General features: G+C 36.6%; 1 protein-coding gene and 1 long non-coding RNA gene across 2 annotated transcripts in view; one reads left to right on the forward strand and one right to left on the reverse strand.

Moving 5' to 3' along the window:
* The window catches only part of LOC144382554 (uncharacterized), a 61,556-nt gene that overhangs the window by 27,015 nt on the left and 8,452 nt on the right, over positions 1–26,089 (forward strand). The window contains exon 3 of the long non-coding RNA XR_013449676.1: positions 15,224–15,341. This is a non-coding gene — a long non-coding RNA (uncharacterized LOC144382554). The remainder of the gene's footprint in view (positions 1–15,223; positions 15,342–26,089) is intronic.
* The window catches only part of KIF11 (kinesin family member 11), a 42,388-nt gene that overhangs the window by 5,565 nt on the left and 10,734 nt on the right, over positions 1–26,089 (reverse strand). Inside the window, exons 7-19 of the mRNA XM_078077358.1 lie at positions 24,868–24,958; positions 23,208–23,450; positions 21,413–21,508; positions 18,219–18,307; positions 17,285–17,372; positions 15,984–16,172; positions 15,142–15,349; positions 14,073–14,245; positions 11,325–11,450; positions 10,632–10,790; positions 7,884–7,990; positions 3,127–3,406; positions 839–1,061 (exon numbers count right to left, since the gene is read on the reverse strand). Coding sequence (XP_077933484.1) covers positions 839–1,061; positions 3,127–3,406; positions 7,884–7,990; positions 10,632–10,790; positions 11,325–11,450; positions 14,073–14,245; positions 15,142–15,349; positions 15,984–16,172; positions 17,285–17,372; positions 18,219–18,307; positions 21,413–21,508; positions 23,208–23,450; positions 24,868–24,958 — 2,072 coding nt within the window. The remainder of the gene's footprint in view (positions 1–838; positions 1,062–3,126; positions 3,407–7,883; positions 7,991–10,631; positions 10,791–11,324; positions 11,451–14,072; positions 14,246–15,141; positions 15,350–15,983; positions 16,173–17,284; positions 17,373–18,218; positions 18,308–21,412; positions 21,509–23,207; positions 23,451–24,867; positions 24,959–26,089) is intronic.

The following is a 26,089-nucleotide window of genomic DNA, read 5'->3' on the forward strand; positions in this document are numbered from 1 at the left end:
GCTACATAGACGGTTGCTGGTTTTCTTTTTATTTGCTTTTAAAATATCTTCTCTTTGGGGCGCCTGGGTGGCTCAGTTGGTTAAGTGTCTGCCTTCAGTTCAGGTCATGATCCCAGGGTCGTGAGATCGAGCCCCGCATCAGGCTCCCAGGGGGCTAAGGAGGGAGCTTTCTTCTCCCTCTCCCCCCTGCTCCTGCACGCTCTCTCAAATAAATAAATAAAATCTTTAAAAAAATAGAGTATCTTCTCTTAAAAAAAAAAAAAAAAAGATTCTCTCCTTCTGCCCCTCCCCACCCACCCCCACTCCTCGACTCCTCTGTGCTCTCTCTCTCTTAAAAAAATAAAAATAAAGGGGTGCCTGCCTGGGTGGCTCAGTTGGTTAAGCTTCTGACTCTTGAATTTTAGCTCAGGTCATGATCTCACGCCCCCCCTTGGGCTCTGCTCAGCCTGGAGTCTGCTTGTCCCTCTCCCTCCCCCTCTGCTCCCACCCTGCTTGCACACACACTCTAAAATAAATAAATAAAATCTTAAAAATAAAAATAAATAAATAAAAATCTTCTCTTAACCAAGCCAGCTCCCTAAATATTTGTAAAATTTTATTGATTGTAATGCCCAAATTTCATGACAAGTACATGACACCCATATCATGACATCTAATCTTGATGTATTTTAATCTTAAAGGTATTTTAGGGTTCCACTCTTTCCATTTGAGGTGACTACAGTGAGATGGAAAATTCTTACCGGGCAATTGCAGGACCTGGTTTTTCTGAACATCTGGCACAGTACAAGGTTGACTTAAACCTCAAAAATTTTAACAATTCTCTTTCCCTTTAAAGTACCTGTTGGGATATCCAGTTTCAGGTCCTGTTGTAGAAAGCAATTAAGCTTAGTCAAACCCATTTTTATGGTTTCGTTAAGTTCTAGACTTTGTGCCGTTAACTTTTCTTCGTCAGTAGTTATCTGACCAAAAAAAGTGTTACGCTGGTTCTCATTAGCTGCTTTATGTCCATTTAATTTTTCAGTTATCTCTGAACTTGCAGCCTTACAGCCTTGGTTTATAACCTGTAAATGATGCAAATGAGCTTTCGTTATTAAAATCAAAGCTGTCAGTGTTTTATTCAATATATTATTTCCCCTTATCTTGAAATTTTCCATAGTAAAAAGTTTTAAAAACACATGCAAAAGTAGAGAGACTAGTATAATTAACTCCCTTGTATTTACCCAGTCTCAACATTTATCAACACATGGGGTATAGATCAAACAAGATTAACCACTTATTCCTCCTCCCATAGATTTTAAAGCAAATCCTGTATCATTTCATCCATTTATTTCAGTATACACTTCTAACAGTTAAGAGCTTTTTAAGACCACTCTCACATCTGAAAAACTTACGTTGATTTCTTTACAGCAAATGTCTAGTCAGCATGCAAACTTCCCCAATTATCTCAAATGTTTTTCACAATTTGAATTTATCATTAGATTGGGTTGATTTGTCTTAAGTAGATGACTATATAATTTATCACCCAAACTGGGATACTTTTCAGAGTGAAAAGGGCCATTCTTAAAAACAATTACCTCCAAACAACAGATGTAAACAAGGACTATCCCACGCAAACTAGGTCTTAAGACCCTCTGGTCTTAACTCTCTTAATAATAGGATAGCTTTCCTCATACTTTTTTAAGTGTTTGGCAAGAATATTTTGTAGGTGCTGCTAAAAGCACATATGTCTGGTTCTATCTCTCATGTTAAGATTAATCAGTAGGGGACCTAGCTGGCTCAGTTGGGAGAGCATGCAGATCTTGATCTCAGGTTTGTGAGTTCAAGCCCCATATTGGGAGTAGAGTTTACTTTAAAAAATAAATAAAATTTAAAAGAAAAAAAAGATTCATTAGTGAGTTTGCATGTAATCACCCTATTAATTATAAAGTTCTCTATCAAGGGGTGTCTGGCTGGCTCAGTCAGAAGAGTGTGAGACTCTTGATCTCAGGGTCATGAGCTCGAGCCCCATGCTGGGTGTAGAGATTACTTAAACACACACACACACACACACACACACCTTTAAAAAATAAATAAATAAATAAAAATACAGTTCTCCATCAGTTTTTTTCAAATGGTGTAGATAGTAATTAATGTCCGCGGGGGTTATCTCACTAGGATTGCAAAATAGTGGCTTTCAAATTCTGTCATTCCTTCTGCATTAGCTGGGATTCTTCTATGAAACACTTTTCTCCATCCACTATCCTGCTAAACCACGACAGAATTCTTTTGGCAAAGGCATATGGATGCTCAACTGTTTCCCTTTATTTACCAGTTTTCAGAATAATGCACTGCCTCCCTAACATCCAAAGGAGACCTATGAAATTTTTATGAATGCATAAGCTTTAATATATTTAATGTATTTTAATCAATTATAGTAATTATTCCTTTTGAAACTCAAATTATACCATATTTAAACAAAGGAGTGTCATCAGGTGGGCTCCTATGTTTTTTTGATACAACCCCACTAATCTTTAATAGCTCCCTTACCTTCTGGTATGACAGCATCTCTAGGCTTATCTGGTATATTTCCTGTTTAAACCTGAAATCAGCTATTTCTCAATTAGCCCTGGTTCCTTTTGGTAAAGATAGCTTATATAGAGCTTAAAATACTTTTTTTTAAACTTATATTCTTTTACCTAGTTCCTGAGAATATTAGTAAAATCCTTTTATAGCACAGAAAGAAAAACCAAGCCATAAAGGGCTCATGCAAGTATTAAGATCAAGCAAACACACAAAACTATCAAGTACCCTTTGACCAATCAGAACAATATCCTAAATATTTAAAGCAATAATAGGTTTGAATTATATTCAAAAAACAGGGTGCCCTTAACTGAAAGAACTAACAAGTCAAAAACCAAGGACAGATGCAGGACAGATAGACACAAGAGTTAAATCATTTTAAGCTCTAGAAGACATGTACATGAGACTAGATCATGAATAAGGATAACAACTATTATGCTTTAAAAATTTAATTCATTCATTATTTTAAAATATCATCTGTTTTGAAACCAATTCTAAGCCAGGAATATTTCATTTTCTGATTATTACTATTCTCTCCAAAGTAGGTTCCAAATACAACGTTATTACCTCCAATAAGTTCTGAAGTTCTTCTTCCCTTTTGTTTAAGCAAGATACCCACTGTTCAGAAAAAGCAAGCGTGCTTGCGTCCAGGGCCTCGCATCTCTGTTCAGTCTCTTGAGATACTACTTCAAGGTTGCTACTGAGTTTATCACAGTGTTTCCCAGACTCTTCAACCAATTTTGTACCTTCTTGGTTACAGCGTCTGAGTTCCTGTGACAAGCCATCACAATCAGCACAAAACTGTGTACTATGAGAGGCTGTTTTGCTGATTATATCCTTAGATGTCCTATAGAAAAAGAGAACATTGTTAAAATGGAAAACTAAGACTCAAAAGACCTATAACTTGCCCAAGATCACACAGTTCAAAAACGGCATATTTGAACCCAGGCAGTCTGGCTCCAGAGCCCATGTTCTTAATCAATCGGCTACATTGAGGATGGATGCTTTGGCCAGTGTCTTTTCACAGCAGACTGACATCACATCGGCCATTAAATGACCTTTGGAAATGTCTCTTTTCTCATAAAACCTTTCCCAGCTCTCCTCCAGATATGATGCTTTACTTTGTACCTCGTAGAGTAATGACTATACAGTTACTAAAATAAAATCTGCCCATGTGTTTTTTTCCTCCTACTAGATTATGTTTCTTAAGGGCATCACCTGCAGCCTCTAGTCTAGTCCCTAAACTGTCCACAATCAATCATTCTGATCTTAAGTAGTTTTGCCTTGTCCAAGACCTTAAATAAATGGAAAAAATTATAAATGTTATAAAACAAAGTCAACTATAAAGCTTTCTAATAATTAAGATTATATTGGGTGTGACAAACTATACGCCTAGCACACACAGTACACTGCAATATACCCCTGATAGAAAACGAAAGTCCTCTCAGGACTTCAGAGTTAAACTTTGGCGAATGAAAGTTACTCTCTATTACCACTAGATGGTAGACCATGTGAGGAAACCAAATGAGGAAGCAAATAGGTTGAAAACCAAAGTTCAACTACAGGTTAAATGGAAATGATTGAAAAAGGAAAAGAAATTCAAGTGATAAGCTTGGAAACTATCAACACAAATCTAGTCCCTCAAGGAATCACAACCTAGCAGGAAGATGAAATTCATTCATGAGTGACTACAATCCATGACAGTAAGTGCTGCAGGCAGTGAGTGGGTCTCGAACTTCATTATACATAAACCTCCCCTAGATTCCTGGGCCCTACTCCTGGCTCATTCTTTTACACGGTCCCTGGACCACACTTTGAAAACCACTGCTATAGGCAATAAATGTCAGAAAGATTGGGGAAAATGGCTTGCAGGGGGCTTAAAAGGAGTATATCATAGTTCCATAGCCATTTCAATCCTATTCCAGTATTCCCTTCAGAGCTATTGAAGAAGCCAGAAATCCTTAAGGCTAAACACTAGAAAAAAAAGTAGGGAAACACTTCCTAGACTCAGAGTCTAGAAAGAAGAGTTCAGAATGGGGCATGATATAATGAATAAGATCAACAACAGAATTGGAAAACCAGTGATAGGAGTTATGTAGTAAAATAGGTGACAGCTAGAATTCTAGGACAGCACTGTTCAATAGATATAATATGAGCCACATAATTAAAAATTTTCTAGTAGCAGGGAGCCTGGGTGGCTCAGTTGGTTAAACGACTGCCTTTGGCTCTGGTCATGATCTTGGGGTCCTGGGATTGAGCCCCGCGTCGGGCTCCCTGCTTAGAGGGGAGCCTGCTTCTCCCTCTCCCTCTGCCTGCTACTCTGCCTGCTTGTGCTGTCTCTGCCTCTCTCTCTGTCAAATAAATAAATAAAATCATTAAAAAAAAAATTCTAGGGGCGCCTGGGTGGCTCAGTCATTAAGCGTCTGCCTTCGGCTCAGGTCGTGATCCCAGGGTCCTGGGATCGAGCCCCGCATCGGGCTCCCTGCTCCGCGGGAAGCCTGCTTCTCCCTCTCCCACTCCCCCTGCTTGTGTTCCCTCTCTTGCTCTCTCTCACTCTCTGTCAAATAAATAAATAAAAAATCTTAAAAAAAAAAAATTCTAGTAGCCACATTAAAAAAATAAATAAAAAATAAATAAAACGATTAGAGTAACAGTGTCCTGGGTGTATACAGCATACGCCAAAGCAAAATATATGAAAACAATGCAAAAGAGATGGGAAGGAGAAATTGGGAACATACTGTTATAAGGTCCTTTTATCACAGCTGAAACAGCAAATTACTTGGAAGTGTATTAACATTATTTAAAAATATGTATCATTAATCCTAGAAAAACTATTTTTAGAAAAGGTAACTTAAAGGTGTAAACCATAAGAGGTGCCTGGGTAGCTCAGTCGGTTAAGTGTCTAACTCTTGGTTTTAGCTCAGGTCATGATCTCAGAGCCTGCTTAGGATTCTCTCCCTCTCCCATCCCCCCAACTCCCCACCACCACTCTCATGCACATTCTCTCTTAAAAAAACAAAAGGAAGAAAAAAAGTATAAATGATAAATCAATGGAAGAGATAAAATGAAAACATAAAAACACTCAACTTAAATTCAGAAAGGAATAAAAGGAAACAAAGCACAGAATATGCAACAAATAGAAAACAGCAAAATGGGAGATTTTAATCCAACTATACCAATACTTTAAATGAAAATGGTCTAAACACACCAGTTAAAAGTCATACATTGTTAAATGTGACGAAAAAGCAAGACCCAATTACATGTTATCTGCAAGAAATCCACTTTAAATATAAAGATGTAGGCCAAAAGTAAAGGGATGGAAGTACATTATATACAAATAGCAATAAAGGAAAGCTAAGTACTTATATTAGTTTCAGATAAAGTAGACTTCAGACTTCAGAACAAGGAAGATTATCAGGGATAAAATGGGACATTACATGATGATAAAGCAGTCAGTTCTCCAAGACATATCAACACTAAATGTGTATGCATCTAACAACAGAGCATCACATATATGCAGCAAAAACTGATAAAACTGATGAGAAATAGATAAATCTAAAATTGTAATTGGAGATTAACACCCCTCTCTTAGTAATTGATAGAACAAATAGGCAGAAACTCAGTAAGGATACAGATGACCCAAATAACACAATCAATAGACCTAATTGACCTGTATAGAACATTTCATCCATCAAAAGCAGAATACAAATTTTTTTCATATGGGTAGCAACAAACGAAGCATATTAGAATGCAAGGGCTCTGAAAATAAAATTGTCTTTGGAACCAAAGCTCGCAAAACTGGGCCAGGGCCTTCACATTAAACCTAAACAAAAGTGAATGCCTGCCAAAAAAGGAAACTTAAATAGGATTCTGAATCTCCTAACATAATAATCAAAATGTTCAAGATACAATCAAAACCATTCCAGAAAATCACAACTTGAATGAGAAAAGACAACAGGTGCCAACATTGAGATAATTCAGATGTTGGAATAATCTGTCAAGGATTTTAAAGCAGCCATACAAAAATGTTTCAATGAGCAATTAAAACACTTTTGGAAAAAATAAAATCTTAGCAAAGGAATTAAGAGAGATTAAAAAAAGAAGGAAATGAAAATTAAAAAACTGAAAAACCCAGTAACTGAAATAAAACACCTCATTGAATGGGTTCTACAGGTTAGAGATGGCAAAGGAACATGAAGACAGTTCATAAAATTTACTCAATCTGAACAACAAAGAGAAAATAAACTATAGCCTCAGAGACCTATGGGACCACAATAAAAGATCTAACATTTGTGTCATCAAAGTCCTAGAAGCAGAGGAGAAAGAATATAGAGCTGAAAAACGTTCAAATAATGGATGAAAATTTCCATAATTGGTGAGAGGCATAAGTGTACAGATTCAAGAAGCTGAGTAAATCCAAATAGGATAACCTCAAAAAATATATAAGACAACACAATATAATCAAACCTCCAAAAACTAAAGGCAAAGAAAAATATCTTGAAAGAAGCTACAGAGAAATTCCAATTAATTATGAAGGCCAACCCCAACTGAGGGACACTGTACTAAATAAATATTCTATGCTGTTGAAAAAGCAAAGGTCATAAAAGACAAACACTATGAAACTACTCCAGATTAAAGGAGATTCAAGAGACATGACAATCAAATGCAATGTGTGATCCTAGATTAAATCCTAGAGCAGGAAGAAAATCTTTTTCTTTTCTTATAAAGAACACCAGTGAGACAACTGGCAAAATTTGAATTAGGTCTGTAATACTAGGTAATAGAAGTTACCAATATTAATTTTCTGATTTAAAATAACTGTATTATGGTAATATAAGAGAATATCCTTATTTTTAGGAAATACAGCCTGAAGTATTTAGGGGAAAGTGAGCATTATGGATGCAACCTATGCACAGCTAGTTCAGAAAAGATATCTATATGTAAAATATTAGAAGGGGCTGGGAAGAGAGAAAAGGAATGAGAATGAGAAAACAAACATAAAATGTTAAATGAGAAATCGGGTTGATAGTATTATTTGTACTGTTTGAAGCCATCTATTCTGAAATAATTTCAGGCGGAGAAAAGTTAAAGAGTTTTTTATTTTTTAAGATTTTATTTATTATTTTTCAACAGAGAGAGAGAGCAAGAGAGGGAACACAAGCAGGGGGAGTGGGAGAGGGAGAAACAGGCTTCCCGCCGAGCAGGTACCCCGATATGGGACTTGATCCCAGGATCCTGGGATCATGACCTGAGCCGAAGGCAGACACTTAACAACTGAGCCACCCAGGCGCCTGAAAAGTTAAAGAGAATTAAAAACTGCTTACTGTTCTGTATTTTCTTGGATGCTACTAAGTGGTTTCTGGATGTTTTCACACTTTTCCTCCAAGGCACAGAATCTCTCTGCCCAAAGATTGATTAACTGGCAAAGTTCCTATAAGAAAGGTGTGGGAGAGGAAGAGGTTGAAATTATGACACCTGAACTTTTCCTCTAATATTGACATGAAGTATTTTCCCATAGCTGAGAATTATACAAATTCTCAACAAGAGAACTTTAATTCCACTTCTCACCCATAGAGGAAAGCAGTGTAACTGATATTAAAACGATAATATTAAAGGAATTTTTTAAAAAAGTAAACAATTAGCAAACTTTGCTGTCTTAACGATTATTTAGTAACAAATTACTTTCAGTGTACCTCAAAACTAAGCAAATACACCAAGATGTCACCTTATGCTAGGAGAACCACTTTGACAGGTCTCGAGCACCAGTTGCTTCTTAACTGATAACACTACCAGAAAAGTAATGCTGATAATCTGATGGGTCAAGTCGTCCAAAAATAATAGTAATTACTTAAGTTGAAACATTTTACAAAATCTAGCTGGATCATATTAATAAAACATAATTTCACCTTTGCACATACTTGGCATCTTTAAAAACAAGTTCTTTTAAGGCACACAACATGATAGGGATTTAAACTTATAAAATGAAGAAGCTACACTAAAGGCCAAGAAAGAGCTGAACATGCATCCAGCATTCTTATTCACTGTTCAGTCCATTAGATCGACCAACATCTCTAAAATACACATCAGCTGACAATACATATCCAAGACTGATTATGAATAAAGTCTGTCAGTATTTTTACTCGTCTCAAAGTAGAGGAAAATGCAGGTATTATCAGATTTATCTACATGTAGATAGGTGTTCATAATTGTTTTGTTAGTGCTAACTTCAAGTTCTAGAATATCTGAGAAACAGCACACTTAATAAATTGAACTTCTGTAAAGCCAAAGAAGTCAAATCATGTTAAAATACTTTTTGGACCATAGGTGTTTTGCTTGTTTCTAAACAGCTGCTTATCAATTTAAACATTTCAAAACAGCTAATATATAAAAAGCTGATCTACCTTAGAACATATACCTAAAAAGTTATAGACAGGTTGATGCAGAGGTATGAGAAACTGCTACAATTTCAAATTGCAAGAATATGTTCTAGAAACAGAGCAACTCAAAAGTGGATGCATTTCAGACACAAAAATCACCACTACTACTCTCAGAGGATCTAAATACTCTTACGTGCTTTCAAAGCCTTGGTTTCCTCATTAGAAAACTAGGCTAGTAATAGAACCTGTATCTATATTGATGACAGGAATAAGCACATAGTGAGTGGCTCAGGAAATGTTAACTATTAGTTTTACTATTTTGATGTTAATCCTTTCTCCAAAAAGTTTCATGCTTATCAATTACGAAAACAAATACTCTTACTTCAAAGTTGCTTTAACTCTTGCCTAAAAATCTTGGATTTGTTTCCTTTCTCATTTTGGATGACATGGATGTGAATTCCCCCTCCCTTACTTCCAAAGAAAAAGAAACCTCTATTACTCACTAAATCATGTCAATAGTTTTATTGACCAAAGAGTTCTGTCATGTAATAATTAGCCTCATTTAATAAAACTTTACACACTCATTACCTCAGGCCTTAAGAATACGAGGAGTTGTTTTCCATATATCTGATCTTTACAGATTATGACTTCCCTGGTTTGGAGGTTTGGTTTTGGTCATGAACTGAGAAACAGCTTACATGGAGGAAGGCAGGTCATGAATTACATTTACAATCAATTAAAATTAAGAATTGTATTAATTGGGGCAGCTGGGTGGCTCAGTCGGTTAAGCATCCGACTCTTGGTTTCAGCGCAGGTCATGATCTCAGGGTCATGAGATAGAGCCCTGCATGGAACCCAGTGTGGAGCCTGCTTAAGATTCTCTCTCACCCTCTCCCTCTGCCTCTGCCCTTTCCCCCACCATAGACATCCATGCACTCTCTCTCTCTCTCTCGCTCTTTCAAAAAAAAAAAAAAAGAATTGTATTAATTTGCTATAATCTAAATGTCTGACATCAATGAGACAGAAATAGTAAGAGACAGGATACAGTTTCTGAAAGAGAATAACTATCCATGTTACCCAAGGAAAAAAACAATTTATCAAGTTATATTGCAGATACATATTCATTGTAAATACTATCACCATTTTCTTCTAATTGCACTCCCAAAAGTTTCTCTAGCTTCATCTTTCATCTCGGTATGATGAAAGGACGGTCTTGTCTTTATTTTTTCTTAAGATTTTATTATTTATTTGAGAGAGAGAGAGAGAGCTTGAGCAGGGAGAGGGGCAGAGGGGGAGGGAAAGGGAGAGAGAGAATCTCAAGGAGACTCCCCTATGAGTGCAGAGCCTGATGCGGGGCTCAATTTCACAACCATGAGATCATGACTTGAGCCGAAATCAGGAGTTGGACACTTAATTGACTAAGCCACCCATGCGCCCCTCCTGTTTGTCTTACAGTGCTTTAGCACAGGGTTCTAAATGTAGCAAATCCTAAAATATTAACTGGTCAAGAAAAGTATTCTTAATTATTTTGTATTAATTATTGTTATAAGCAAGAGTGGCTATGGCATTTTAAGGTTTCTAAATTAGTTCTACTAATTAGATTAGTATTAGCATTCAGATTACATAACAGGGATTATCAAGTTAAAGGTTATAAAACTTCCTTTTTATGCTCCCCAAATCACCTAAATGAGATACCTGTGAATGGATTTTTTTTATTGTCTTCAGGTCTTCAGTTAAGTTTTCACATAGCTTCTGTGATTCAGCCAAGGAAGAAATTGTATTTTCTTGTAGTTCATGTAGCTTATTACACAGTGTACCAAGAAAGCTATCCATTTCGTTTTTCTGATCTTCTATCTTTGAAGGAAAAAGTTAGTTTCTTTCTTTTAATTAAAAAAACATATTTTAGTTTCTTTCTTTCTTTGTTGAACACATACAAAATAGAACACATCCAAGCAAGAAAACAGTATGCAGAGAAAAGTCTTCCCTCTCCAGCCCCTGGAACCCCAGTTCCACTCTCACCTCTGAGAGAAGATTGCTATTATCATTTTTAAACACTTCCAGAGATATTTTATGCATATTTAGGCAGATGTGCATGCATATGCATGTATACACGAATATGCACATCTTCCTCACCCACTCATGGTAGCATGCTATATATATATGCTACTATGTGAACACACACTTCTCTTGAAGATCATTCTCTCATTTTTCTTAGCCAGGATTCTGTTGATCACATCAATGGCAGTGAGCATCCTATCTCCTCTCTCCTCCAGATCCCACCTCATAACCCATGGCTTTGCATGTATACAGACATGGCCATAGATATATAAAATTTCTTTCTTAAAAAACAATATGATTTTGAGAAATTAAGAACATAACACTTGTTACCTTACTGGCCACTGTCAATGAAGTCTTGAAAAGATGCTTTAGTTGACTGTTGATTTTCAGTATAAACACCATCGTGGGGGATAAAACTGTTTCCAGTGAATTTAGAAGGTCAGTCTTAAGTACATCCTGGTTAAAAAGAATATTTTCACTTCCATAAACCTGGCTGGTTAAATGACAGTATCTTAAAATACTTTGTTAACACATGCATAGTAAAATCCTAAGTTTCCATTATCTAATCTTTATAGCCTATAGAGCCTATTTGTTTCTAGAGTTTATATTCACGTTACTTATTCTACCTACAGTAATTAAGAAATGGTCACGTAGCGTTCAACAGATTCTTAACAGTCTAATGCAATAGAAGTCCAAAGAATTCAGAAGAGGGGAAAACGACAATCATTTGATAAGATTTCAGCATTGCAAATAAAGGGAATTAAAAAAAAAAACTGGGGGGCGCCTGGGTGGCTCAGTCATTAAGCGTCTGCCTTCGGCTCAGGTCATGATCCCAGGGTCCTGGGATCGAGCCCCGCATCGGGCTCCCTGCTCGGCGGGAAGCCTGCTTCTCCCTCTCCCACTCCCCCTGCTTGTGTTCCCTCTCTCGCTGTGTCTCTCTCTGTCAAATAAATAAATAAAATCTTTAAAAAAAAAAAAAAAAACTGGTTAAGTACATTTTAACAAAATAAATTTCAAATAAGTCAGAAAGGCTGAAACCAAATAGCCTTCAAAGGTAGGCTCTGAGCTGGAAGTATTAAACTCTGAAGACCTGGTGACTTATATCCTATTGTAGCTGAAGAACTTGTCAAGGTTCTTGTTCTTGTCGAGGTATATATGGAGTTGAGAATGTAGATTGGGAATTTTTTTTTTTTTTTTGGATTGGTAATTTTTACAAAAAGGGAAAAAACTGTGACCTTAAGTTCCCTTCACTCGGGAAGGGTGAGGAACTCTAACAGAAACAATTAGTGAGGAATGAAAGGAAAAGGCTAGTGGCATTCTTTGGGAAAGAAAAGCTATCATCATTTCAACTCATTCTGTGGGAGAAGCAGTCATCTCTCCTGACTCCAGCAGTGTTTACAAGGTGGCAGAGAACTTGGTAGAAAGACCTCAATAAATACAGTCTTGCATTTAGTGCATAAATCAATTTCCTAAAAGTACCAACTGAGCCTCTATTAACTTTGTCAAATTTGGGTGACTGAAGAAATCCATCAAACAGTGTCATATAAGCACCGCATCTAGGCAGTGTCAACTAACATTTGTAGTTATTTACTTGGAAAATGTTCGACAAATATTGTTAGACTCAAAAGGGGAGGCAGAGAGCCTACGTAAAGAAGAAAACAAGAGATATGGCCACGGACTTCCTGGGCAAATCATACAATTACAAAATAAAGAGTATTATTCAAATCAGCTCTGAAGGAGGTAATACTAGTGTAACTGGATGAGTGGCTTCTGTAGAACTATGAAAAGGAGCCTTACAGTTAAAAAGGGCTTGATCGCACAGATCTGACCCCATAAATTGTCATATGTGTTCCTAGAATTCTAGCAGTTTTTTTTCTTGCACTTCTCAGTATTACCATAATTTTAAAATTAACCAGCTTATATCCCCTCTGGTTGGGTCAACTTTAACATCAGCATTACCATTCCAAAACCCTTGAGGAAAAGATGATTTACCAATTTCTGAGCCAACCACCAACTCGTGGGTCCCCTGAATTCATCTGGTGCTAAACCTGTCCTTTCTAATTATTAGGCTTATTAACTCCTGCTCTTAATGTTACAAGATGTTAGTGAAAAAAGTTTCAAAGGTTGGTTATATGCATTTGGAAGTTAATCTTTCTGGGAGAAAAAAACAGTGGAGAGATTTGCTTTTAAAAATATAAATCTCGGGGGTGCCTGGGTGGCTCAGTCAGTTAAGCAACTGCCTTCAGCTCAGGTCATGATCCAGGGGATCCCGCATCCGGCTCCTTGCTCAGCTGGGAGCCTGCTTCTCCCTCTGTCTGCCGCTCCCCCTGCTTGCGCTCTCTGTCTCTCTCTCTGACAAATAAATAAAATCTTTAAAAAAGATAAAATAAAATAAAATAAAAATCATATTTTTAAAAAAAATTTTAAAAGAAATATATATCTGGGGGCGCCTGGGTGGCTCACTCGGTTAAGCATCTGCCTTTGGCTCAGGTCATGATCCCAGGGTTCTGGGATCAAGCCCTGCATCAGGCTTCCTGCTCAGCGGGGAGTCTGCTTTTCCCTCTCCCTCTGCCCCTCCTCCCTCTCCCTCTATCCCTCCTCCTCACTGTGCTCTCTCAAGTGCGCACTCTTTCTCTCTCAAATAAAAACAAAAATGTTAAAAATAAATCTTTCTCAAATAAATAAAAATCTTAAAAAAAAATATATATATATATATATAAAATCTGGGGCACCTGGGTGGCTCAATCAATTAAGATTCTGCCTTTGGCTCAGGTCACGATCCCAGGGTCCCAGGATTGAGTCCCGCTTCAGGCTCCCCTCTCAGGAGGGAGGCTCCCCTCTCAGGAGGGAGTCTGCTTCTCCCTCTGCCCTTCACCCAGCTCATGCTCGCTCTCAAATAAATAAAATCTTTAAAAAAAAAAAAAAAAAAAAATATATATATATATATATATATAAACCTACTCTTAAAGTGATGTTTATAACCATGTCTTGTAAAACTTAAAATGAAAGAGCAGTTAACATTGTTTTTGAAGACTTAGCAAAGTAACACTTGAAAAATACTTTAAGAGATTTACTAACAATCAATGTCTGAAGTACAGTTTTACTTTCTGCTGCTAATGACTGTTCTGTTAATATCCTATTAGAAATCTGAGAAACACGTATAGACACATTTTCTGGAACAGATGTGAGAGATCCAAGTGCTGTTGTAGTAATTGTGTCTAATGCAGAGACACTGGAAGACAGCAGGTTACCTATACCAAAAAGAAAAAAGATACAAACTTTGACATAAATATATTAATACAGTTAGAAGTACTTTAAAGAGGTTGAGAAAATTACATCCTTGTGGAAATTTGTAATAACAAATAAGCTTAAAATAATTGGCTCATTACATCAGCTAGGAAACATTTCAAATATAAATTATTTATGTTCTAGAGTATTCTGCAAGCACATGTCATATTTGTCAGTTTATCAGACCCATCACTATAGTTCACAGTAAACCAAGAATCACTGTGATCTCCAGCTACAGGTAATCACGGTATTATAATAGGTAAAAGAGGTTATAAAATTAATAAACCAAACTTAAGAGTGGTTGGCTTAGAGCAACTAGACTCTAGGTGATTTTTACAAATTTTTACGTTTCTGTATCTTACACGTTTTCTATAGTGAAGATAATACTTTCACATTAAAAAACTAATATTTAAGAGTTTTTTTCTCTGGGCACCTAGGTGGCTCAGATGGTTAAGCCTCTGCCTTCTTGGGATCGAGCTCTGCGTCAGGCTTCCTGCTCAGCAGTGAGTCTGTTTCTCCCTCTCCCTCTGCCCCGCCACCTGCTTGTGCTTGCTCGCTCTCTTGCTCTCTCAAATAAATAAAATCTTAAAAAAAAGTTTTTTTTCCCTAAATGAAGATAACAAACAATGGGTGTGGTTAAACTTACTTTATAGAAAACAGGAAAAAAAAAAACCAAACCCAGCTAAGATTTGTTTTAATTCAAAGGCAGTAAAAGATAATCCCTAGTCTGACAGATAGTGTGTGCACTGGAGGGGACTAGTGACATGGTCCCCTGAGTTTTTTAAGATAGTAAATGATCAGTTTTGAAATTAGTCTCAAACTAATCACACAAAGACTAATTAGAAATGCTTGAACTTACCAAACAAAGTCTTGTGAGTCTCTAGCATGGCCTTTTGTTTTGAGCTGCTATCCTTAATTAATTCTTCCATATTACTAAACAGACTATTCAGGTTTTTGCCAAAAATATCCTGAGCTTCTGCATTGTGCTGATCGATTGCCTTCTTACGATCCAGTTTGGAATGGAGACCAGATACATCTTTTGTAGTTTCTTCAACTGTGGTAAGCAACTATATATGATTTTTTAAAATAAATGTTGGTAAGATGGATATGACAAAACAGTCTAATGAAAATATCTGTGCTACATAAGGATTTCTCCTGATGAGGACTAGTAAGTTTTAGATATTGTATCAGAACACATTTTCAATTCATGCCAATTTATCCAGTTGCCCAGGAATTTCCCCTCATCTAGCAATCTAGGCAAGGAAAAGGGATTTTGCCAACCTAATATAGTAATTATGCTTCCTCACAAATTTTTCTATTATGTGTTACTATTTCCTCTAACATGCACCTAATAAACAATTCTTTCACCATCTCCCACCATTAGAAGGTGCTAAATTCTTTATGACTGATTAGTTCCAATCATGACCAAAGGGGAAAGTACTGCATCATTGTTCTCAATGTCCCCAAAGTACATTAAAATTATTTTCTTTTTACAAAACTTCAGGAATGGTTTTTTCCTTAAGTCGGAAACTCTAGTGAGGAAAATTCAGATGAAATAGTAAAATATGTTCTTTAAATTGACAGAAATATCATTTGGGGTGGATAAATAGAATTTCACAGTTAATGCTTAAGCAAAGAAAGTTACTTCTATCCATTCTCTAATTTCTTTAATGCAAGTACAAATCAAAACAAAAGACAAACCCTGCTGGCAGCATCATGAAGTTTCTCCTCAGTACTTTCCAAAGCTGATGTAATATACTCTTCTTCAACAAGTTGTAATTTAGTTTCTTGTAAATGTTTTTGAGTGGTTTCAAGTTCCTGTGTCTTATTTTGCAGGTCAGACTTACACTGGTCAAGTTCATTTTTATTGTCCATAAATAACTCTGTAACCTAAATATAACATTTAAACATTTTTTAAGATTTACAAAATGCTGAACTGGTTGGTGAAACACCTGGCTAGTCCATAATATAATAGAAGAATCAAACAAATTATTTCCATGCAAAAGCTGTGACAAGTTGTTAACAAGTCACCAGGTAGGTTAGCGCATTTTATATGTTACCTGGTCTCTTCCTGTAAATTCATTAAAATTTTTGAGATTAAATACCAGGTCTAGTGTAGTGGTGTTAGTTCTTCAGGTCCCTTTCAACACTGACAATGTGAGGGTGGCATAGAAAGGTCACGTCTTTCCACCTTAGTTATTCAACATCTGGTTTCTCCTAACATCTGCATTCCCTCATATGATACACAAGGTAATGAAAATGTCTCAGCATTATTTAGCTTTAACAATAAAACCGCACAATTCAGTTAATTTCTCATAATGCTGCCTTAATGTGTTAAAATAGACAGTTTCTTCATCGTTGATTACAGTAAAATTATGATACAACTTAATTTTAGTATAAGAGTCAGCAAGAAAAAAAAAATCTTAAAAAATATCGGGGGGGGCGCCTGGCTGGCTCAGTCGGTAGGGCATGTGACTCTTGATGTCAGGGTTGTGAGTTCAAGCCCCACGTTGGGCATGAAGCCTATTTTAAAAAAAAAACAGTGGCTTGTCTGAACTGAAATATACAGATGAAGCACACATGGGATTTCAAAGACTTAGTACAAATTAAAAGAATGTTATAAAAGGCGGGGGGTGGTGCCTGGCTGGCTCAGTCAGTAGAGCACGAGATTCCTGATCTCAGGGTTTCGGGGATGTTAAGTTCAAGCCCCACATTGGGTGTAGACATTACTTAAAAATAAAAAATCTTTAGGGGCGCCTGGCTGGCTCAACCAGTGGAGCATGCAACTCTTAATCTCAGGGTTATAAATTCAAGCCCCATGTTGGGTATAGAGATTACTTAGAAAAAATAAAATCTTTAAAAAATAAAAATAAACTAAAAATCTTAAAAAAATATCAGGTCCCTCAAGTTCTGAAATTTTCTTTTAATATTTGCTTTTCATGTAACATACAATACTGTTGTGTTTTGGGGTTTTTTCATTCAATACGGTTTTAAATGCTTACCCTATTTAGCTCCTCCTCAATGGCACCAATTTTTTCAATCAATTCTACAATCTGTTCTTCTTGAACAGTTAGTTTTCCACTCATGGCTCTAAAATAAAGTTTAATGAGTTTAACAGTTAATATTTTTTCCTAATTCCTTTAAAACTTATTCTAACAAAACTGTGGGAGTTACACATCATCTCTACCATTTATCACTTTGATAATGATGCCTAAATATCAATAAGTAATAAATACAAATTATAAAAAACAAATGTATTCCTTGCTCTTGTCTTATAAATGGACTATTCTTCTTGTGACCTCCATTTTGAAACTGAGAATCCCTACCTATGAGGGGAAAAAAGCATGTGTATATATAAAATTTGAGAAGCTACCAAGCTGACAAAGGACTATAACTCACAAAGTAAAGATGGGGAGGGATACAACCTAAGCGTCTGCAATCAGGAATATGGAGTATAAATAGGACCCACAGAATCCAGGAAAGGCTTGGGACTTAAAGGCATCAGGTGTCACAGGAGGAGGGGGTGAGATAAGGGGCAAAATGGGAGAAGTGAGTTAAAGTATATATACAAAGCAATTATACCTCCTACCCCCTGCACACATACCCCAATATGCACCCCAACACACACCACCACTGATGTTTTACTAAAGTTATGCAAGAGATAATGAGTGGGGAAAACAAGTGAAAAATACATGGGACCTCTCTGTATTTTTCTTGCAACTTCATGGGGATCTATAATTATTTAAAATTAAAGCCATATAAAAATTTTTAACTGTTTGATAACTACCTGTTAATGTCAAAAGAAAAAGAAGCATTTATAGGAAGCACTAGATATAAAGATTTTAGTTACTGTCACATAAGTAAATTTTACTTCAAACACCTTGCTATCAGGAAATGATTATTCTTGGAAATTAATTTCCACATCCAAGGTCTTACCTAAAATTTTCTTCAGAAATGTACACCCCATTTTTCTCACGGGCTGCAGCAAGATCTCGTTTCAGACGCTCTATCTCTTCTGTATATTCCTACACAAGAAGAACATTGTAGGTGTCAATTTAGCATTTAACTTTTTGTTCATTCATTTTGGGGAGGATATTTAACAAAACATGTACTTAGCCCTTTTATGTTTTTTAAAGCATGAAAAATAAAAGTCATAATCATACTTTTCATTCAATATTAATCTGTTTAGAATAAAGTCTTTCAATAGCTTAAATAAATTCTTTAAAAAAAAAGGGGCCATATAAAGAAGATAAACTACAGACTAGGAGAAAATGACTGCAAACCACATTTGTGACAAAGGACTAGTATCTGAAACATATTAAGAACTTTCAAACCACAATAATTTTTAAAAATCCAATTAGCAGGGAGCCTGGCTGGCTCAGTGGAGCGTGCGATTCTTGATCTCCAGGTTGTGGGTTCAAGCCCCACGCTGGGTGTAGAGATTACTTAAAAATAAAATAAATTCTTTTTTTTTTTTTTAAGAGGTGGGGGGCAGAGGGAGAGGGAGAGGGAGATCTTAAGCAGGCTCCACACCCATCTCAGAGCCTGACTCGGGGCTCGATCTAATGACCCTGCGACTGAGGTCACGACCTGAGCCAAAATCAAGTTAGACACCCAACCAACTGACCCACCCAGGCAGCGCCACCAAATTTTTTTTCAAAGATTTATTTATTTATTTGAGAGAGAGACAGAGAGAGAGCACAGAGTCAGAGGGAGACAAGCAGACCTACGTGAGGCTTAATCCCAGGACCCTGAGATCATGACCTGACCCAAAATCAAGAGTCAGATGCTTAACCAACTGAGCCACCCAGGCGCCCTGAAACTTTTTTTAATAAAAACATTAAAAACCCATTAGAAAATGGGCCTAAAGACATGAATAGACATTTCACCAAAGAGGATATGCAAATAGCGAATAAGCACATGAAGAGATGCTCAACACCATTAGCCATTAGAGAAATGCAAGTTAAAACCACAGTGAGATATTTAGCACCTATTATACTCATCATAATACCTAAAATAAAAAATAGTTACAACACCAAATGCTGGTGAATATGTGGAGTAACTAGATCACTCCTGTATTGCTAGTGGAAATATAAAATGGCACAGCCACTCTGGAAAACAGCTTGGCAGCTCTCTAAAAAAACTAAATATTCAATTACCATACCCAACAACTTATACTCTTAGGCAATCATTCCAGAAAAGTGAAAATTTATGTTTACACGGATACCTATAACCAAAATGTTCACAGCAGTTCTACTTGTAATTGTGAAAAACTGAAATCAGTCCATATGTCATTCAACAGGTAAATGGTTACACAAACTATATGTATGATATATACATACCACGGAATACTACTTAGCACTCAAAAGGAAAGATCTATCAATGTGCGCAACTCAGGTGAACCTCCAGAAAATTCTGCTGAGTAGTAGTGAAAAATGCAATCTCAAAAGTTTACATACTGTATGATTCTATTCAATAACATTTTTGAAATGGCAAGAGTTTATTTTATTTTATTTTTTTAAGGTTTTTTTCTTTTTTTTTTTTTTAAGATTTTATTAATTTGACAGACAGAGACACAGCAAGAGAGGGAACACAAGCAGGGGGAGTGGGAGAGGGAGAAGCAGGCTTCCCGCAGAGCAGGGAGCCCGATGCGGGGCTCGATCCCAGGACCCTGGGATCATGACCTGAGCCGAAGGCAGACGCTTAACGGCTGAGCCACCCAGGCGCCCCGAAATGGCAAGAGTTTAGATATAGAGCACAGATTAATGGATACCAGAGATTAGGGAGAGGAAGTGAGAGTGGGAAGGAAGTGATTATAAAAAGGCAATATGAGGGACCCCTGTGGTGATGGAACTGCTCAGTATCTTAACTGTGGTGGTTGATGCACAAACCTACACATGTGACAAAATTGTATAGAACTAAATACACACACATAAATGAGTACAAGGAGAACTGAGGAATAAGACGAATGGACTGTTATTAATGTCAATATCCCTGTGGTGATACTTTACTGTAGTTTAACAAAATGTGCTAAGGATCTTTCTGCATTATTTCTCTCAATTATCTCAATGAAAACTTCAATTAAAAAAAATAAAATTGGGGCACTCTTTTGGTGAGTTTCTGGTTAACTTTCTAGACATTTCTTAAATGGAATCATGCAATATTTGATCTTTTGCATCTGACTTCTTTCACTTAGCATAACATTGGGGCTTCATCTATGTTGTAGCATGTATCAATAGACTATTTCTTTCTATTGCCAAATGGTATTCCATTAAATGGATAATAACACATTGTGTTTATCCATTCACCAGCCAATGAACATTTGGATTATTTCCAGTAATGCTGCTATGAACATTAGCATATAAGTCTTTGTGTTGATGTATTTGCAGTCTTCTTAGGTAGATACCTGGCAGTTTAATTTCTGTGTTGCTCAATAAGTTTATGTTTAACTCTTTTAGAAACTGCTTTCCACAGTGGCTGTACCACTTTAAATTTTCATCAGCAGTGAATGTGTGAAGGTTGCAGTTTCTCCACATCCTCTCCAACACTTGTTATAGTCTGTCTTTTTAATGTTAGCCATTCTAATAAGTGTATAATTGTACCCTCAGTGTGGTTTTAATTAGCATTCCCCTAATGAATAATGAAAATGAGCATCTTTTCACATGCTTATTATCCATTTGTATATCTTTTTTGTGAAAAGTTTACAAACTAGATTTGTAGAACAAATCTACAGACAAAAAGTACATCAGTGGCTGGCTGACTGTTTGCAAAGGGGCAAAGGGGAACTATATAGTGAAAGAAATGTCCTAAGTAGATTATAGTGATGTTGCACAGCTCTATAAATGTACTAAAAATCATTGCATTGTAGGCTTACAATGGAGGAGTCTTATGGAAATTATACCCTAATACCACATTAATGTATGGTGATTATACACTAAAGCTACAAATAAATAAATTTTGTAAATGTAAATAATTACAAATTTTGCTGACTTGATAGAGCTGGTAAAGTCACATTAGCATTAGAAAAAAACATTTTAATATATTAGGTAATTAATTAAAATCATTAGATGAAAAGCCTTACCACAGGCAATTGAACAAATCTTTTAACAATTACCAAAATTCACAATTACCTTAATAAGAGCTCTTTTGGTGAGTTTCTGGTTAACTTCAGGCTTATTTAGTATGTTCTTTGCTCTATGAGCATATTCCAATGTACTCAGAGTTTCCTGTGAAGAAAATGCCAATTACTAAAGATATTATAAGAATAATGTAGTTCTGTTATATAAAATGTACTGTAAAATAACTTATAAGAAAAAAAATAACTTACAAGAAATAATTTATGGTTGTATCTAACCTAAAAATCTATCATCCACTAGGACCACTATACCCTAAGAATTTTTTACTTCAGTCTTCACACTCAATGAACCCCATCAGCTGATGAATAAACAAAACATCCTATATTCATACAATGGAAAATTACTCACCTACAAAAAGGAATGAAGCATGGATACACGCTAACCACATGGATGAACACTGAAAACATGCTAGGTGTAAGAAGCCAGTCACAAAAGAACACTTATTGCATAATTCCATTTACACGAAATGTCCAGACTAGGCAAATCTATAGATTAAAAAGGTAGGGTGGGGCACCTGGGTGGCTCAGTTGGTTAAGCGTCTGCCTTAGGCTCAGGTCATGATCTCAGGGTCCTGGGATCTAGCCTCACATCGGGCTCTCTGCTCATTGGGGAGTCTGCTTCTCCCTCTCCCTTTGCACCCTCCCTTCCCAGCCCCCCCCCCGCCCCCGCTTGTGCATGCACTTTCTCTCAAATAAAGAAATAAAATCTTAAAAAAAAAAAAAAAAAGAAAAATATTTTAAAGTAGGTTAGTAGTGACCTAGGGCTGGGAGTGAGGGCAAATGGAGAGTGATTCCTAATGGGTTACAAGGTTTCTTTCTGGGGTAATGAAAATGCTCTAAACAGACTTTAGTGATGGTTGCACAGCTCAGCAAATATATTAAAATCATCAAATTACATATATTTTTTTTTAAAGATTTTACTTTTTTTTTGACAGAGAGAGAGACAGTGAGAGAGGGAACACAAGCAAGGGGAGTGGGAGAGGGAGAAGCAGGCCTCCCGCTGAGCAGGGAGCCCGATGTGGGACTCGATCCCAGGACCCTGGGATCGTGACCTGAGCCGAAGGCAGACGCTTAACGACTGAGCCACCCAGGCGCCCCTCGAATTACATATTTTTAATGGGTGAATTTAATGGTATGTGAATTATATCTCGGTAAAGATGTTTTTTAAAATGAAAGGAGAGTTAGAGACCTTATAAAACCTTTCGTAACTCCACTTAAAGGAAACAATCATAATAAGAGATTTCACCATCTTTTTTGCTTCTCTTGGTTTTACCACCTGTTCTCACACATCCAACCCATCTTCAGTGCCCTCTAAGAGCTTCTACAACACTAGCATTCACTTAACCCACTTTTAAGTCCTCACTTAAATCTCTGTAACCCGCCCCCCATCAGGCTCCCTGTTCAGCAGGCAGTCTGCTTCTCCCTCTCCCCCCACTCATTCTCTCTCTCAAATAAATAAAATCTTTTAAAAAAAAAAAAATCTCCATACCCCATGTAACCATGCACTGCTAATGACCACAGCAATTTCTTTTGAAGACTGTGTGGGAAAAGCCATTAAGTAATTGGCTTTTTAAGATTAAAAACTCTGCCAGGAAGGAGAAAGACAATTTTTTCAGTTGTGTCCTCCTCTATGTCCATGTGTAATATCCAGATTCTTTTACTCTTGCTTAGAATGAATGAAGCCAATTAATGAACTTTTTAAATATGTGATAAAAAAGTAAAATAAATTATGTGATAGCTAAATAATAATTACACCTACTACACTTGCAGATACCTATTAAAGGGCTTACCTCAAGATTGAGAGATGCAGGAGAAATTGTTGCAATTATAGATGTTCTTGTACGTCCCCCAAGAGAATCCTGGAGGATTCTAGTTAGTTTAGATTCTCGATAAGGAACATGAGGTGTTCTTTCTACAAGAGCAGTAATAACCCTTCCCAAAGTCAAAAGGGATTGATTGATATTTCCAGCTTCCCGGGCTCTCTTGTCAACTGCTCCAGAACGGCCAATGTTCTCACTTCCCGCAAGATCAACCTTGAATTTCGAAAATAAAAGTAGGTTGTTAGTTCCACTGGATTTGGACACAAAGACTTTCATTCTCAAATATAATATATTAAATAGCTAGCAAAATAATTTTTTTATAATTAACAATCTACTACAAAGCTAATTACCTAGTGACTTCAAAACTATTGTCTAGAAGTACAGAATTTCAAGCTGCTCCGAGGTGGTCAAGAATGAAACAGTTGAGGGGGCCTGAGTGGCTCAGTCCATTAAGCATCCAACTCTTAATTTTGGCTCAGGTCATGATCTCAGGGTCACGAGATCAAGCCCCATGTTCGGCTCCTCGCTCAGCCAGAATTCTGCTTGAGATTCTCTCTCCCTCTCTCTGCCCCTCTCTCCTCTCTAAAATAAATAAATCTTAAAAATAAATAAAAGATTCTCTTTCCCTCTCCCTCTGCCCCTGCAACCTCTCTCTCCCTCTCAAAAAAAAAAGAATGAAACAGTTGAAAAGAACTACCATATGATCCAGCAATCCCACTTCTAGGTATATTATCCAAGGGAAATGAAATCAGTATCTCAAAGAGATATCTGCACTCCCACGTTCAATGCATTATTCACAATAGCAAAGATATGGAAACTGTGTCAGCTGATGAATGAAGGGAGAAGAAATGGGGGTGCCTGGGTGGCTCAGTCGTTAAGCGTCTGCCTTTGGCTCAGGTCATGACCCTAGGGTCCTGGGATAGAGCCCCGCGTCGGGCTCCCTGCTCTGTGGGAGGCCTGCTTCTCCCTCTCTCGCTCCCCCTGCTTGTGTTCCCTCTCTCGCTGTGTCTCTATCAAATAAATAAATAAAATCATAAAAAAAAAAAAGAATATAGAGAAGATATGGTATACATATACAACGGAATATATTTATTTAGCCATGAGAATGAAGGAAATCCTGCCATTTGTAACAACATGGATGAACCTAGAGGATGTAATGCAAAGTGAAATAAGCCAGACAGAGAAGGACAAATACTATATGATCTCTCTTATGTGTAGAATTGAGGAGGTGGGTGGGGAGAAGGAAAGTTCACTGAAATGGAGAGAATGACGGTTACCAGGAGCAGGGGAATGGGGGAGAAGCAGATGCTGGTCAAAGCGTGTAAGCCTTCAGTTATAAGATGAATAAACTCTGGGGATCTAATGTACACTATGGTGATGACAGTTAATAATACTATACTGAAATTTGCTAAGAGTAGACCTAAACATTCTTACAGCAATCCCCCCAAAAGTAACTATGTGAGGTGAAGGATATGTTAATTAACCTGATTATGGTACTCATTTCTCAAAGCGAACATGTATCAAATCATCACATTGTACACTTTAAATATATAATTTTATTTGTCAATTATACCTCAATAATGCTGGAGGGAAAAAAAAAGAATGAAACTATATTAAGGTAGATACTTACCAAGTTCAACTTTCCAATTTTAACAAGCTCCTCTCCATCAATTGTAGTTTCTTTCATATGTATTGTAACAGAGAAAACTGAGTGGGAACGACTAGAAAACAAGATCAGATTGTCCAGTCATTATAATGTAAAACATTATTTGCTTTCTATAAAATATTAAAAAGAACAAAGAAAGATCAAACTCCACAAAGCAGAGAAAGATAGTATCAGACAGGAGACATTAATAAGATTTTGGAAGACAGAGGGTAGATAGAACAATGCTTAGGTTTTTGCTTTCTTGTACTTGCTGCCTCCAAAGGGGACCCCAATAAGAAACTACCTGTAAACACCCTAAAAGACTTAGGAACTAGAATCCTCAAGACCTCTAAAAGCTGGATGTGGGGTCGGTTTGGGACAGTTGCCTGGTATGTCAGAGGAGAAGGCTTGCAATCAAGCTTCTTATTTATAAGAATCTCTTGAAATACGTCATTACCATAAATTCAAACAGTACCACACAAGTCATCAGATTACTTGCTTTCAATGTCAACTGTTGTAAAAATATATTGCTCTGCTTTGAGAATGTCATCAGAAATAGTTAACACCCTCTCTTGAAAAGCAAACGGTAAATAGCAATGATTACTGAAATACTACAAGATAATCACCACTAGACCATAAAGTGTTCCGATGTCTATCTTATATTATATACTGACATTCAGTTTTTATCTGAGGGATACAAAAGTTATATAGACAACCAAAGACCTCTTTTATTCCCGTATCAATGACATTTGGTGAACATTCCTATGTTTGTTAATGTCATTGATGATTAGTGAGGAATATGATAATTTTTAATTTTCTTATTTGCACTTTTCATGTTACTTGGAAAGTTTTCCAGTAAGAATCATATTTTATTTATTATTTAAAATTACAGAAAAGGGCACAGGAAAAATATAAAGAAACTATAAATCTGAATTCAATATATATTTCATATTTTTCTATCATTATTTACCCATTTCTAATCCAAGATTATGGAATTAATGCAATTAAGCATAGAAGTCAACTATGATTTTGGAAAATTTAATGTTTTCCTTCACTTTACCACATACATTCATAAAGAGACCTTTACTCAAGTCTACATATAAAAAAATGAGTCCTAGGGGTGCCTGGGTGGCTCAGTTGGCTAAGCATCTGCCTTCAGCTCAGGTCGTGATCCCAAAGTCCTGGGATCAATAAAGTCCAGAGTCAG

This window comes from Halichoerus grypus, chromosome 7 (genome assembly GCF_964656455.1).
Source record: "Halichoerus grypus chromosome 7, mHalGry1.hap1.1, whole genome shotgun sequence".
Classification (NCBI taxonomy): Eukaryota; Metazoa; Chordata; class Mammalia; order Carnivora; family Phocidae; genus Halichoerus; species Halichoerus grypus.